The sequence below is a fragment of the Durio zibethinus genome, chromosome 28, assembly GCF_047325235.1.
Source record: "Durio zibethinus cultivar Kanyao isolate XHJ-2024 chromosome 28, ASM4732523v1, whole genome shotgun sequence".
In the NCBI taxonomy this organism is placed as follows: Eukaryota; Viridiplantae; Streptophyta; class Magnoliopsida; order Malvales; family Malvaceae; genus Durio; species Durio zibethinus.
Genome location: NC_143189.1, coordinates 3177095 through 3191697, shown reverse-complemented (window position 1 = coordinate 3191697; position 14603 = coordinate 3177095). Strand labels below are relative to the sequence as shown.

At 35.1% G+C, this 14603-nt stretch overlaps 1 protein-coding gene across 1 annotated transcript; it reads left to right on the top strand.

Moving 5' to 3' along the window:
- The first annotated feature begins 1384 nt into the window (after nt 1-1384).
- On the top strand, nt 1385-3374 carry LOC111281052 (putative purine permease 10). The gene is made up of 2 exons (XM_022868616.2): nt 1385-1671; nt 1990-3374. The coding sequence occupies exons 1-2, from the start codon at nt 1635-1637 to the stop codon at nt 3093-3095; spliced, it is 1143 nt and encodes a 380-aa protein (XP_022724351.1). The 5' UTR covers nt 1385-1634; the 3' UTR covers nt 3096-3374.
- Nucleotides 3375-14603: the final 11229 nt, after the last annotated feature.

Below are 14603 nucleotides of genomic sequence, written 5' to 3'. Positions count from 1 at the left end.
ACAAGCTCGGAATCTCTGAAAATCCAAATTTATGGAAGTTGAAGCCAATGTGATTGATGCATTTGGGATTGCCAATTGCTCCAATAGCAGCCATGCTCATTCAGTCGTTTTCCACGGCAAAATGAGTGGTATAAAGAGCATATCCATCGCGAGTTGAATGTTGAAACCAAAAAAAAAAAAAAAAAAGGGTGTGATTTTTCTGAGTCTTGACGCTCATCCAAGCTAGCTTGAAATTAAGACTTTAAATAATCTTCTTTATGCTATGTCCAGTGTTTTGGAGCTATCCTGTATAGTATTTTTTGCTTTGCCAATTCCCGATTGAGAAGCCTTCATGGTTTTCCTGTTTCCAAGCAATAATGGAAGCTGTAATTATTTTTTATCTGGTATTGGAGTAGTGACTGTGGTGTTATTATGAATTTGCTATATGCGCTTCTCTTTTTCGTAGTGCTAGAATGCTGCCCGCCTGTGAGGTCATTTTTTTTTTAATATTAAATTAAATATTAATATTTATTCAAAAATATTAACCGTATTAATTTTAAATAAAATATAATTATTTTAAAATATTAAATTTTATATACTTAATTTATAAGAGAAAATTTTCAATATATAAATTTCGATTTTCAAATTTATTTTTTATTTGATATTTTTAATGAAATTTTTTTCGAATTTCACTTCAATAAACTTTACCTAAATCTTGTCTCAATGGTTAACCTGCCTCCACTAAAAAAGTCAGCAAAAAATAGGAGTAATTCATTAAAAACTGGTTGGATAACATTGTTCTACAAGTGGCATATGCATTAGTGAATATAAAACACACAAACAATCTCAATCATGATTGAGTTTCACGTTTTTCGTAAAATGTATCATGTGATCAAGGAATATGGTTTGGTTTGGTTGGGGTCAAAGCAGTAATGAAGAAATAGAAGAAAATCTGTCAAAAATTCTATGGGTGATCATTAATTGATGTGTGTTGTCAATTGTTTTTGCCATTGTATACCTGAAAATATTTTTTAATAACAATGGCGGATAAAAATAAAGCCTCTAAAATTGTATAGCTGCATTGTAGAACTTGGTAGATCATTCTGCATGCATGGAGGCTAGAAGTCAAAGCAGATCTCTTTTTCTAGATTTATGTTCTGTTTTTGGGCTTCAGCCCTTAGAGAGTAGTTCAATATTTTACGTAAGGTTTTCATGCCTTGTTTTTTTCTTTTCTTTTCTTTTTTCAGGGGATTTCTCATGAAAAGAAAAAAAGAATTGATTCTTCAAACTTGCCCTGTGATGTCTCAGTCAAGTATTTGCAGCCATATATAGAAATGGAATTTGTGAGAAAAGTTTTGTTCTTAATTTCAGGAACTAATTGCAATGAGAAAATTAGTTGAAAACTCATGCCAAGAACAGGAAATAGATTGACACGACAGGTTCCTAATTCAGAAACTGTAGCAATATTATTTATTACGCAATGAGACCAACGAGCTGTCAGGGTCTGAGGTGACTCACCGTTATCATCACCATCCTGGATTTGATCTATAAATAAGTGGCAAAAGGCATTTGCTTTGACTCGAATTACAATCCCTTTCTCTGATCATCTCTTTCTCTCCTTCGCTTCATCTACTTATCTGGCACTCCTTTTAGGCATGGCTGAAGCTCAACAAATACAGGTCCCCGTCAAGGGTATAAGTGCTCACCCATTTCCATACATACTTTGAAAGATTATCTAAGAAGCATGACAATAATGGGTTTTTTTTTTCTTTCTTTACTTAAAAGAGTTCTATTGATCAAAACTATAGCTTATTATACAGATAGAGATCTTAATAGTAACAACGCCTGCAGCCATATTTGCTAGATAAAATTGCTGTTTCTGCAACAGGGATTTACCATTTCTGGAATGGAGTAGTGCAGCTTATCTAACTATTAATCATTTGGTTAATTAGCACATTTCTGTTAAAAGTAGAGTAAATAGTTTACTAACTATCCTTTTATGCATGCCAGAAGCTAAAGGGGAAAATTCAAGTACTGGACCTGTCAGCCAAAGAACAATGTCTGGACCAGCTCAGAACTACATGATCAGGATGCTACGGATAGCCCTCTACACAATCTTTGTCCTCTGCGGCCAAACATCAGCTTCACTGCTTACAAGACTTTACTATGAGAAAGGTGGAACTAGCACATGGGTGGAAACAATTGTTCAAGTTGTAGGTTTCCCTATTCTCCTTCCTTACTACTTCATTTCACAACCCAAAGTTATGTGCTCGTCCAACGATACTACTACTGCTGTCGGAACAAAGCCATCATCACTCCTATTGCTCGTTTGCGTCTATGTATACCTTGGGCTACTTTCGGCAGGAAATTCGTATCTGTATTCAGTTGGCTTTCAGTACCTCCCTGTATCTATGGTGGTCCTAATCTCAGCAACCCAGTTGGCCTTTAACGCTTTCTTCTCTTATTTCCTCAATTCACAGAAGTTCACTCCTTTCATCATCAATTCTCTATTTCTTCTCACCATTTCCTCCGTTCTCCTGGTAGCAAATAATAGCTCTGAAAGGCCTCCTGGAGTCTCTATTAGAAACTATGTACTTGGGTTCATATGCACCATTTTTGCAACTGCAACGAGTGGCTTGTCGCTTGCTTCCCAACAGCTGGTCTTTCGGAAGGTTCTAAAGAGGCAGTCATTTAAAGTTGTCATGGATCTTATAATCTTCCAATCACTTGTTGCATCCATTGCTACATCGATAGGATTCTTCGCATCCGGAGATTGGAAACTTTTAAAGACAGAAATGGATGGATATGCACTGGGGAAGGTTTCCTATGTCATGACTCTGGTTTGGACCGCTGTTGCTTGGCAGGTTTTCATTTTTGGTGGTGTAGCATTGGTCTTCGAGTTGTCTGCTCTTTTTTCCAATGTCATCGCTGCACTGGGATTGCCAATTACTCCAATAGCAGCCATTTTCATTTTCCATGACAAAATGAGCGCTCCGAAGGGAATATCTATGGTGTTGGCTATTTGGGGCGTCATTTCTTATGCCTATCAGCAGTACCTTGACGATCGCCAGTTGAATACTGAAACTAAAAGGGTCAGTGAAGTTTCTGAAGTTTGACTTTCATTCAGGTTAGCTTTGCATCAAGGAAATTAATTAAGGTCAGTGTCCATCTTAATCTCTATAATCTTGTTTTTGCTTTGTGAAATGGTTTGAAGCTAATTTGTATAGGCATATTATGTTATCATATTTTGTTTGCTATGGTGAATTCGTGTTTGAGAAGCCTTTCATGGCTTCCCAATTGTAATAATGGAAGCTATCATTATTATTAAATGTAATAGTAATGTAATTATGTAATATTGAGTATTACGACATTATAATTATAATAATATATGACGATATCGCATATATTATATTTAAATAATATAAGTATGGTTTGGGACCACAAAAGCAGTTTCGTGAATGGTCTCTCGTTTTGATGGTCAAACTTATTATTATTAGTAGAATGGTATATAAAGAAGCTGGCTTCGACGAACTCCACCTGGAGACAATGCTTAAGATAAGAACAGAACGTGTCTAACATTCTGTTGGTGCCGAGCCCCGGCCTAGGGGCGTTCTTGAAAAGATAAAAGGAAAAGAAAATAATGGTTAGAGGGAAAGATAACGAGTGTTTTTACGTTTATATTTTGATGCGCAAGCTAGAAAGGCTTAAATAAAAAAGAAAGTAAGAAAGAGAAAAATTAGGTAGGATCAATTTGCTTTAATGATGTTTGGACCTTTACAATTATAGGTAAATTATGAGAGATAATAAGAACAGTACTGAGCTAACGTGGCACTGAAAATGTCATATCAACCTAATATTTTAGGTCGACATAAATAATAAAAATACTCTTAATTACCTATTGAAGGCTTCAAAGAGGGAAAAAGATCTTTTTGACCACCAAATGTCCCTAATACTCTGTCTCCCCATCAAGTGGTTTGAGTATCAGACTGTCGAAGGTATAATCGATGTCCTCAGTGTAAGATGGATTGGCAAAAGGAAATAACTTGGAAACTTAAGTCTCTGAGGTCGACACTATAAATGGAGGACAGCATTAGAAGATAGCAAGCTCTGAGCCGTGGTCCAATCTTATGGTTGCCTGATCTCACGCGTGTCTCAGGTTGAATGCATAGCCAACTGAAAGGTTACCGACGTGATAATTGTTTGGAATGATTCAAGATTAGTATTGGAGTTCATCTGGCCATGGTGAAACTTGTATTTTATTTCAAAATCTTGGCTTTAGGCCTCCACTTTGAACCCTGATAATGAATCGAGCTTTTAATTTACCTTGGATAGTCACTCGATTCATTTTCTCTAACTTGAGGGTTTGTCCAATTAGGTCGGTCTAATAGCATTAAATGAAGAGAGAAGTAGTCTGAGCGAGTGGATTTAAAGCGGGGAAACAAAAAGACATATTCCTACCTTTGCTCTGACACATGGCACAATCTGTGCCATTCATCTGGTCTATGATGTGTATATATAAAGAGTCATCAGGGCTTCAATTTTCCACCTTTTCGCTTTCTTTGCTCTTGATTCAACCTAAGTTTTCTGATCTCAAAAGCTTTCTAACCTTTAAAGTTTTTTCACACCTTCTTTGGTACATTTTCTTAACCATGAGTTTTGGAGAGGCCGAAAGTTACTGAATAGAACCTATGAGAGGTTAGCGCAGGTAGCAAGAGGGTTATCTGATCCTAGCAATTATCAAGGGCCGTAATTATGAAAAGACGGCTTATTGGTTTAATCCAATGTCCAAAAAAAGGCAACGATGAAATGAAGAAAATGTTCGAACAAGAAGAGAACGAGTTTTGAGCACGAAAGAGCTATATGCTCAAATCTACCTCTTTTTTTTTCTTTCAGGTCGGTCCATCTTCTATGGCCGATCTTCTTTCATCTTCTCTTTTTTTGGGTTTGATCTCATCAACCCTTTTCTTTTTCTGTTCTCCTTCCTATCCATGCTCCTATTATTACTTTCATCCCTCATTCATCAATTTAGTTGATATCTTTTCCTCTTTTAAGGGATCTTTACCTCATTTTTCTTCCTCCAAGATTGAGTTGCTTTCATTTGCTTCTCTTTTTTAAAATCCTACTACTATTTAAAAGTCTTCTGACGATAAAGATTCTGACAAAAAAAGTTTCAAGAAAGACAAAGGGGATAAGAGTATCTCAGTCAGAAGAAATGATGGTGGGAAAGAAAGCACTGTAATGGAAGATAAACTCGTTGAGGTCCCTATATATACTTCATGTGACCTCAACATTATCTTCAAGGATGTGATAAGCGAATTAAATTGTAGGGCAAATCCTGAGGACTACCTTAACATGTGTTCAACTTACCATGTTTGTGCTCTGGGTACAACTTTTTTTTTTCAAAAAAAGGTATAATATAATAATATCAAACTTCTTAGATCAGGTCACTGATAGACTAAAGCCACATTAGCTTTACATGTATTAGGACTCCTTTGTAACCGGTCTAAGGTTACCACTTTATTCCTTATTTGTTTCGATTTTTAATTCTTATAATTTGACTAATACTTAGCTCACTCTTAACTCTATATGGTACATAGTAACCTTATTCATTCTTTGTTAACACTTAAACATTCTTTTTTCTCTCCCTCTATTTAGGAAATTATTTTCTCTCAAGAAACATCCCAGCGATAGCAGGCGATATTATATAATAGCTCAATCAAATAAAAAGCTTCTTGTCGATTGCCTGAGCTTAATAAAAAATTAAAAGCTGTTCTTCTTTTGCCTTGAGAAGCAAAGGATAAATAAAGATAGTGAGCCCGAGGTTGAGGCTTGAGAACTAAAGAGCATGCCCAGATTTTTTATAAACGCACAGGTGGAATTCTCTATCCTATATCTATTAGATCGAAATAAAATTTTAGAATATAACAGCAAGGGAAAGGTCGTCATTGATACCCATGAACTAACCTTTTCAAAAGTAATAAAGGATAAAGTATTGGGATAGGTTTGAGGTAACCTCATAAGATTTTATTTTAACTTATTTTTTATCTAATGTTAGCTTGATTTTGCAAAGATGGCCAGCAAACTTCAAGCATACCAATACGCTTTCAAGCCTAAGAGAAGCAAAAAAAAAAAAAAAAATACAGCTTGAAGCCCATATCGGGGGAGAGACAAGATGAACAACACGTCGCTGTGCTATTTTTTCATAGGACAGAAGACTAATGTCAAGGTAGGTTGAGACCTATCCTCAACCTCAACACCAATACCATATTCTCCTGTCAAAAGATCATGTATGGAAGCTACTTTCTCCACCTTGAAAAACCTTTGAAGCTAGGGTTTTAAGGCCTAGCTTGGAAAAAATCTCTACTAGCTTTGAATACACTCATGATGATGACCCTATCATGAGCTTGACCATGGTAAAGAGATTCACTAAAGTTACGATCCCTTATTTTGGTAAGTATTGGTGTGACTTTAACTCAATCTTATTAATGTTTGTAATTTTGCCAAGTTAAAGGTCTTTCTGTGCAAATCAACAAAAAATTTTCTCTTAGCCCCTGGATAATGCTAGTGAAACCCTTCACCATGCTTACATCATGATGGCTCACTTACTAAAGGTTGAGAAAAACATGACTGCCTTGGTCGAGAAGCACAATAAGAGCTCAGACTCACTGAGTAATGTTTGATCTAGTTTCAGTGCATCCCATAAAAAAAAGCTAAATAAAAAAAAAGAATTGATAACCTAATAGTAAAGCTAGAGATCATCTTGATTGACAAAGCCTCAGCTAACTCAATAATGGAATAAATCGAGCTCAAACTCAATGATGCTTAGGTTGAGATAGCCAAGGTTAGGTCGAAGCTCGAAACCAAGGAAAAAAGGAAAGAAAACCAAAAAAAAAAATGTGAAAAAGTTCAAGGCCTCTAATGAGTGCCTCAAAATAAATGTAGAGTTTTTTAGGAAGAATGCTCTTCGTGTCTTCTAATTGGCTAAGAATGAGGTGCAATTCAAATTCTTCACTCTGAACTTTGACCTCTCCAATATTGACATCAACAATATCATATTAAAGACTTGTCCAAATTAGTCCAATGATGATAAGGATGAGAATAGAAGGATAAGGATAAAAAAGGCAAGGCCTTAGAGGTCGAGTTGGAGGCAGCTCTGAGGCTTAAGGATGAGGTATTGAAGGCCAAGAAGGTTGAGGTTGTTGTTGCTAACCTTGCTGCTGCTCCTATTGATGAGGGTTCTACCCTTACCACTGCTACTGAAGTTATTGAAAAATAATTCTTTTGATGTTTTATTTTTTATTTTTTGTAATTTTTTGTTAATGTATGATGTCAATTTTTTTTAACGACCTTGAATAAGGTAACTGAACTTGTGTAATTAAAGGGAATAAAATAGAAAAAATAATTTTGTTCTGTTTAAGTTTTAGCTCGATTCTGTCATTTTTTTTAGCATGATTAACTGAATTGAGCATGGATACCTGAACTGAGGATTTATCTAATCACTTGATCAAATTATCTTAAAAACCCAACTAAGTTCTAAGTTAAATTTCCTTAGATCGCTTAGACTAAGCTCACTAAATGATTTAACTTGTGTGTTTAAGTACAATAAAATACAAATATGAGCTCAATTTAGAATCGAGCTACTAGTAATAAACCTTTAAGTTATATGTGTTCCACATTCTTGGGATGATTTTGTCGTTCAGATCTTATAATTTATAGGTCATGTCATTAATGATCTCTTTAACAATATATGGTCCTTCTCATGTTAGGGCTAATTTGCTACCTCGATCATCTACTTTTGAAGTTTCAACTTTTTTAAATTCCAAGTCACCATTTTCAATGTGCTTACGTCAAACCATTTTATTATAATAGTTGGCCATCTTTTGCTGATAAACTATTTTCCATGTTAAGGCTCTGTTTCTTTATTTTTTGACAAGGTTAAGGTTGGCTCTAAGCATTTTTTTATTTTTTTCTTTTGACGCCAGGTTAACTCTTAAGCTTGGTAGATCAATCTCAACTAATACTTTAGCCTCTATTTCAAATGCTTGATGGAATAGAGTTCCACTAGTGGATACCTTCATGGTCGTCTTCAAGGCCTATAGCACTCCTGGTAGCTCATCGACTTATTTTCCTTTTGTCGCATTGAGTTTCTTCTTCAGAGCTTCTAATATTATCATGTTTATAACTTCGGCCTATCCGTTGGACTGAGGGTAAGCAATCGATGTGAACTTGAGGTTGATATGAAGATTTGAACACCATTCTTTGAACCTTTGGTTTTCAAATTGTTTGCCATTGTCTGTTATTATAGATTGATGTAATCCAAATCTACAAACTATGTTTTTTCACACGAATTTCTCAACTTGGGCCTCCATGGTGGTAGCTAAAGTTTTAGCTTTCAACCATTTTGTGAAGCAATCTATTGTCACTAAAATGAATCTCCTCTGACCTATGGTTGGGATGAATAGTCCAAGGATATCCATTTCTCATTATATAAAGGGCTGCAGGCTGATGATAGAAGTAAGCTTAGTCAAGGAAAATTATTGTATGTAAGTGAATCTCTGACACTTGTAACATTTTTTTTACCAATTCGATTGCATCCCTCCTGATGGTGGGCCAATAATAACTTTGCCTAAGCATATTTTCGACTAATGATCGAGGTTCGAAATGACTTTCACATATTTTTTTGTGGATTTCTCATAGAACGTAGTTCTCCTCTTTTTCATCAACATATTTTAAGTAGGATAAGCTAAAAGATCTTTTGTATAATTTTCCTTCAATCGTTGTGTATCGAGAGGCTTTTCTCATCAATACTTTAGCTCAGATTCTTTCCTTAGGTAGTGCTCCAATGGTCAAGTATACCTTGATTGGCATCATCCAAGTATCTTTCTCTATATTCTATCCTACGAGCTTATCCTCAGGGCTTGGTCTAACTTTTCATTATTATTTCTAAAGTCAACTTAGATAAGGAGTCTGCTATTGAATTCTTTAAACTCAGTATCTTTTTCATCTCTACTTTCTTAAAGCCAACTACCAAGGCTAGCACTTTATTGAGATACTTTCAAATTTCATCTTGTTGAGCTTTGAACTTTTCATTTATCTAATGACCACTAATTAGGAGTTGCTATATGCGATTATGCGTTAGACATTTAGCTCGATTGCTAACTTTAGATCAGCTATCAATGCCTTATATTTTACCTCATTGTTAGATGCCCTAAACTTGAATCTTAAGGCTTATGGATACTATAGCCTTTCTAGGTTGATCAAAATGAGGTCGTCTCTTTTGTTGTGGCTTATGGTCGATCAGTCAACATAGAGCTTTCAATCATCTTTATTTATGATTTTCTCTTTTTCTTCTGGTTATCTTTTCAGATGTATCAAGGTAAGCTCTATAAAAAAGTCTACTAGTATTTATGATTTTGAGGCCAATCTAGGTAAATATGTATAGTTTGAATTCGCTGAACTCTATCATCCATTTGATTAATCTTCTCGACATTTCAAGCTTCTATAAAACCTATCTTAATGACTTGTTGGTTAGTACATGAATTGTGTAGGCTTAAAACTATGACTTGAGTTTTCTGATTGAGGTTAATCTCTAGCCCTATTAATACTTTGCTTACAAAATAGACTAGTCTCTATTTCCTTTTCTCTTCTCGAATTAGGATTAAACTGATGACCTAATATGTGTTGGCTATGTATAAGTATAAATTTTGTCAAACCTCGATTTAGATAGAATATGTAGTAAGGATAAGGACTCTTTGAGTTCTTCAAAAGCTTTTTAACATTAAAAAGTCCACCTGAAGTCAGAAACATTCTTGAAGATCTTAAAGAATAGTAAACATCATTTTATCGACCTAGACATAAATTGGTTGAGTGCCGCTATTCTGCCAATTAACTTTTATACTTCTTTTACTGAGGTCAACGCCTTCATATTTAGGATTACCTGAACCTTTTTTGAGTTTGCCTGTATCCCATTTTGGTTGATCATGTAACCAAAAAACTTACCTAATGTAACCCTAAAAGCGTATTTGTTCGGGTTAAGTTTCATATTATACTTTCTTAAAATGTTAAAAGTCTTTTTGAGGTTTTCCAGATGCTTGGTCAAACTCTTACTTTTAACTATCATGTCATCCATATATACCTCTATGTTACGATCAATCTAGTTTTTAAACACCACGTTTACCAATATTTGGTAGGTTGCTCCTACGTTTTTCAATCCAAATGGCATAACTTTATAATAGTAAAGACATTTTTCAGTGATAAAAGATATCTTTTCCTTGTCATTCTTTATCATTTTGATCTAATTGTAACTAAAATAGGCATCCATAAAGTTGAAAAGGCCATATTTGACACTGTCATCCACTAGCCAATTAATGCTAGGGAAAAGAAAGCTATCATTCAGGTAAGTTTTATTTAGATCGATAAAGTCGATGCGTATTCTTCATTTTTTGCTATGCTTTTTAACCATGACCACAGTGGCTATCCATTCAAGGTAGTAAACCTTCTTGATAAAGTCAGCTTATAATAATTTGTCAATTTTTTTTTCAATGGCCTATTGTCTTTCAGATGTAAAATTTTTTTTTTTATCGAATTGATTTTACCTTGGGATTAGTGTATAGCCTATAAACCATCACTTTAGTATCAATTATGGGCATATCAGATAATGTCCAAGTGAACAAGTCAGCATTATCTTTTAGAAGTTGAATCAATTGATCTTTATGTTGAAGCTTAGTCCTAATCTACATATATTTTTGATTTATTCTAAAATAAAATTATCATGAGGTCTTCAGCTAACTTAAGTCGATTTACATCCGAGTTTGATCTTTAATCAATTATCGTTATTTGTTTAATTAGGTCAAAATCATTTCTTATAAAAACAAATCCCAACGTGATGATTAGTACATTGATGAAGAACTTGTCAAACATATTAGTAAAATTGGTGCATATTTTTCAATTCATGTTATGTTTTAGCCGGTATATTAGCTTGGTCTAAATGACATATGGTTATTCATGCTGATTTAAAAGCTCGATCATCTTTGGTATTGCTTTAAAAAATTCAAAAAATAAAGTAAAAGTCTTCTTTTGTTATAGTTTGAAAGCTCAAAGCAGTTTAAGAGCACGCATCTGTCAGGTCGATCTTACATTCTATGCTCTCATTAATGACTTCTTGCTTCTTGTCAATTTTTAGTGGTTATCCTTCTTTGCTTTTAACCTTGATTTTCGTCAAGTTGCTCATCTATTTTTCAATCCCATCCCTTATTGTTATGACATAACACTATTGTGTCGTAGATTGGTCACCCCGAACCTTTTTGACCCCATCGAATATTAGGAATTTCACTTTCTAATGAGGAGCTGAACTTATGAGCTACATAACATACTGGTTAGGTCAACCCAATATCATGTTATAAGCTAATGGGACATCCACAACCATGAATTATATGATCAAGGTAATCGTCCTTAGTTCAATCCCTAAGAAGATCAAAAGCTTAATAGTTCCTTTTACTGGCACCTACTCATTCTTAAACCTTACTAATGTGATGGTGATCGGCTTCAACTAATCTTCACCAATCCTTATTTTCTTCATACAATCGTAGCACATGACGTCAATTGAACTCCCATTATCAAATAATTTTTTTTTATTACATAGTTGTATACTAAAGCTATAACCACTATAGCATCATCATGTGGATGTTGAATTCCTTCAAGATCTTTCGAGCTAAATAAGATTGGCTTGTCTCTCAAGTTTTTTTTTGCTTTGTCGAGGTATCTACCATCATAACCATGCCTAAGTTAAACTTTTTTTTCACCAAAGTGGAGCTACCCTTAGCATCACGTTAATCACCCTGGCAATTGACCTATTATTATCAGTTCAGCCTTCTTTTTGAATCGGTTCATCTCCTCAGGCTTTTTTTCTTTCGTGTTTTACTTTTTCGTCTTTACCCTGAATAAATGCTCTTTGATCTTGCTGTAGTCTATTCTAGGTTGGTCTTGTCTTCTCTGTCCTACAATTCTCTTCAATTGGCCTCATTTTATTAAAGCTTTGATCTTATTTTTTAGGTCAACGTAATTTCAATGTTATGGCCTATCTTTCTGTGAAAGGCATATTATTTGGTCAGATCCCTCTTTGTGTTTTGTTTCAGTGGCTTAAGCCATCTGAGGTCAGAGTTTCTTTCAATTTACACCAGAATCCTCTCTCAAGAAGTATTCAGTGTAGTGTAACTTCTTTCCCTGTTGGGGCTTCTAGCCTTGTGTTATTTTTCTCTTAGGAAAGGATCATAGAAATCCTTGCCTTTCTTACAATCAAAGAAGAAAATGAGCCTTTTTCATCTCGATCGCTGAGGAGAGAGGATGAATTTTTCTCACACCAGTTAGTTTTCAATGTAGCTTAAGTATTTATGTACTTTTTAGCTATCAATAGTACATCGATCAGAGTTTCAAGTAATTTTAGAGATAGGGTTAACTTCAAGTAATACTCTTTATCACTAAGTCCACTCGTTAGGACGGCCACAATGGTCATCTATTTTAGGTCTTTAACCTATAAGGCTTCACATTAAAATGCATGACATAACTATTTAAAGATTCATTCCAACCTTGATGAATTGACATCAAACTTAAGGTCATCATTTTTATTCTTCGACTGTTGACAAATTTGGACAGAAAAGAATGGCTAAGCTTTTTGAAGGTTGTGATAGACCTCAGTTCTAAGTTGATATACCAGGATCGAGCTACGTCTTTTAGAGTCATGGTTGAGCTCTTTAAAGGTCATGATAGACCTCAGTTCTAAGCTGTTATATCAGGATTGAGCTGTGCCTTTTAGGATAGTGGTTAGGCCTTTGCACATTAGAGCCTCGTCTATCTCCTACATCATCATGTTTGTCCTATAAAGTTTCAAATGATCGAAAGGATCAAAAGTACCGCCATATGCTTCCAAGGTTGGCATTTTAAATCCCTTGAGAGGGATGGCTCTATCAAACTCTTTAGTGAAGAACGAGTCTCTAGAAACTTGAGCTCATCCTCAAACTTCATTGCTTTTATTTTTAGATCTTTTTTCATGGCTTGCATCCAAGCTTCCAAATCTCCGTTCAGTTGGGATTTAGGGTTTGTTTGTTTGGATTTTTAGGTCATGGCCTATGTTGAATTGTGGCTGGAGTAATGGTAGGTCGGGGTTGTATGTTTCTCTTCTTTAGAGGCTGAAGAAGCCACCACCTCTTTGTAGCTTGATTGTCTAGCAACAGCTCCTCAGCTAGGTGTGATTAAGTCTGGCACTTTTGAAACTTAGGGTAGGATCATGATTTACAGCATCTACTTGAGAGCCTGTATATGTTCAATTAAGGCTTAAATTGTTCCATGGTTAGGCCCACCTGTGGTTGGGCTAGGTGGATGAAATGCTGACTATGGTGAGTTTCTGTTTCAGTCGAGATGGTTATCTCTCTTTTTTCTAAGATTTTTTTTCTTGGTGGCATTATTTTATGCTTGGCTAATAAACGAGTCGCCTACCCGGAGCACCAAATGTTGGTGTCGAGCTCCGACCTAGGGTTATTCTTATAAAGATAAAGGAGAAGAAAATGACAGTTAGAGGCAAAAGCAAGATGTATTCTTTGCGTTTGCACTCCGACGCACAAGTCAGAAAGGCTTAGATCGAAAACAAAGTAAGAAAAAAAGAAATGGGATAGAATTAACCTGCTTTAATAGTATCTGAACCTTTATATTTATAAATAAGTTATGAGAGACAATAAAGACTATCAAATTAATGTGGTACTGAATATGTTAGACATATCTGATATATCAGATCGATATAAATAACAAAATTATCTTTAATTATCTGTTAAAAACTTCAAAAAAAAAAAATAAATAATTATACTCTTTTGACCGCTAAATATCCTTTAACACATTCTGTATCGTATGCTTTCATCAGGCACACTCATTGCAAAAGAATCATAATCAATGCAAATTGGGAAAGAATTTCGTAACAGTCCCGAGCTAGTGGATTATGGATCCCACCAGCAATTTCATAAGCCAAAACTTTCAATAGCGTAGTTATAGGGTATGGCCACCCTATATTTTATGTGCAGAGACCCTCCTTGAGTCCTCTCGGGATAAAAAATCCATGACAAATTTATGGATTGCCTTTCACTGTTGACGGAAAAAAAAGGGTCCCAAACTTGCAAAACTCTATTCACAAAATATTTTAGCAAGTGGTATTCAGTAGGCATGCGTGAGGGTTAATGATTGGTGCTCCCTTATGATTGCTTGCTATGGCATTGGTTCTTTAACAGTCCAATGTGCTAAACCTGAGACTGTTAAGAGCAATTTTTCTTCAGCTTTTAAATGATCTGGTCAGGATTAAGAATCGGAAGGGAAAACCTCTTCAGCTTACTGCATGCACTCAAACCTTGAATCTTCCAATCTTTGATAATAGATTCGAATAGTGAGTCATTTGGGCTTGAACTTTGAAACATTCGGGCCTTAACTTCCAATGGGCGACGACTAAAGAGAGAATCGATTGGTTAGAATTTGGTATGGTCCTCGACTACAGGTTATGCCCTTTTTTTACCCCTTTTTTTCCCAGAGCACATATGCAATTTCCTGGCTGTGGAACGTAGGGAGAACATCCTAAAAGGTAAAAATAA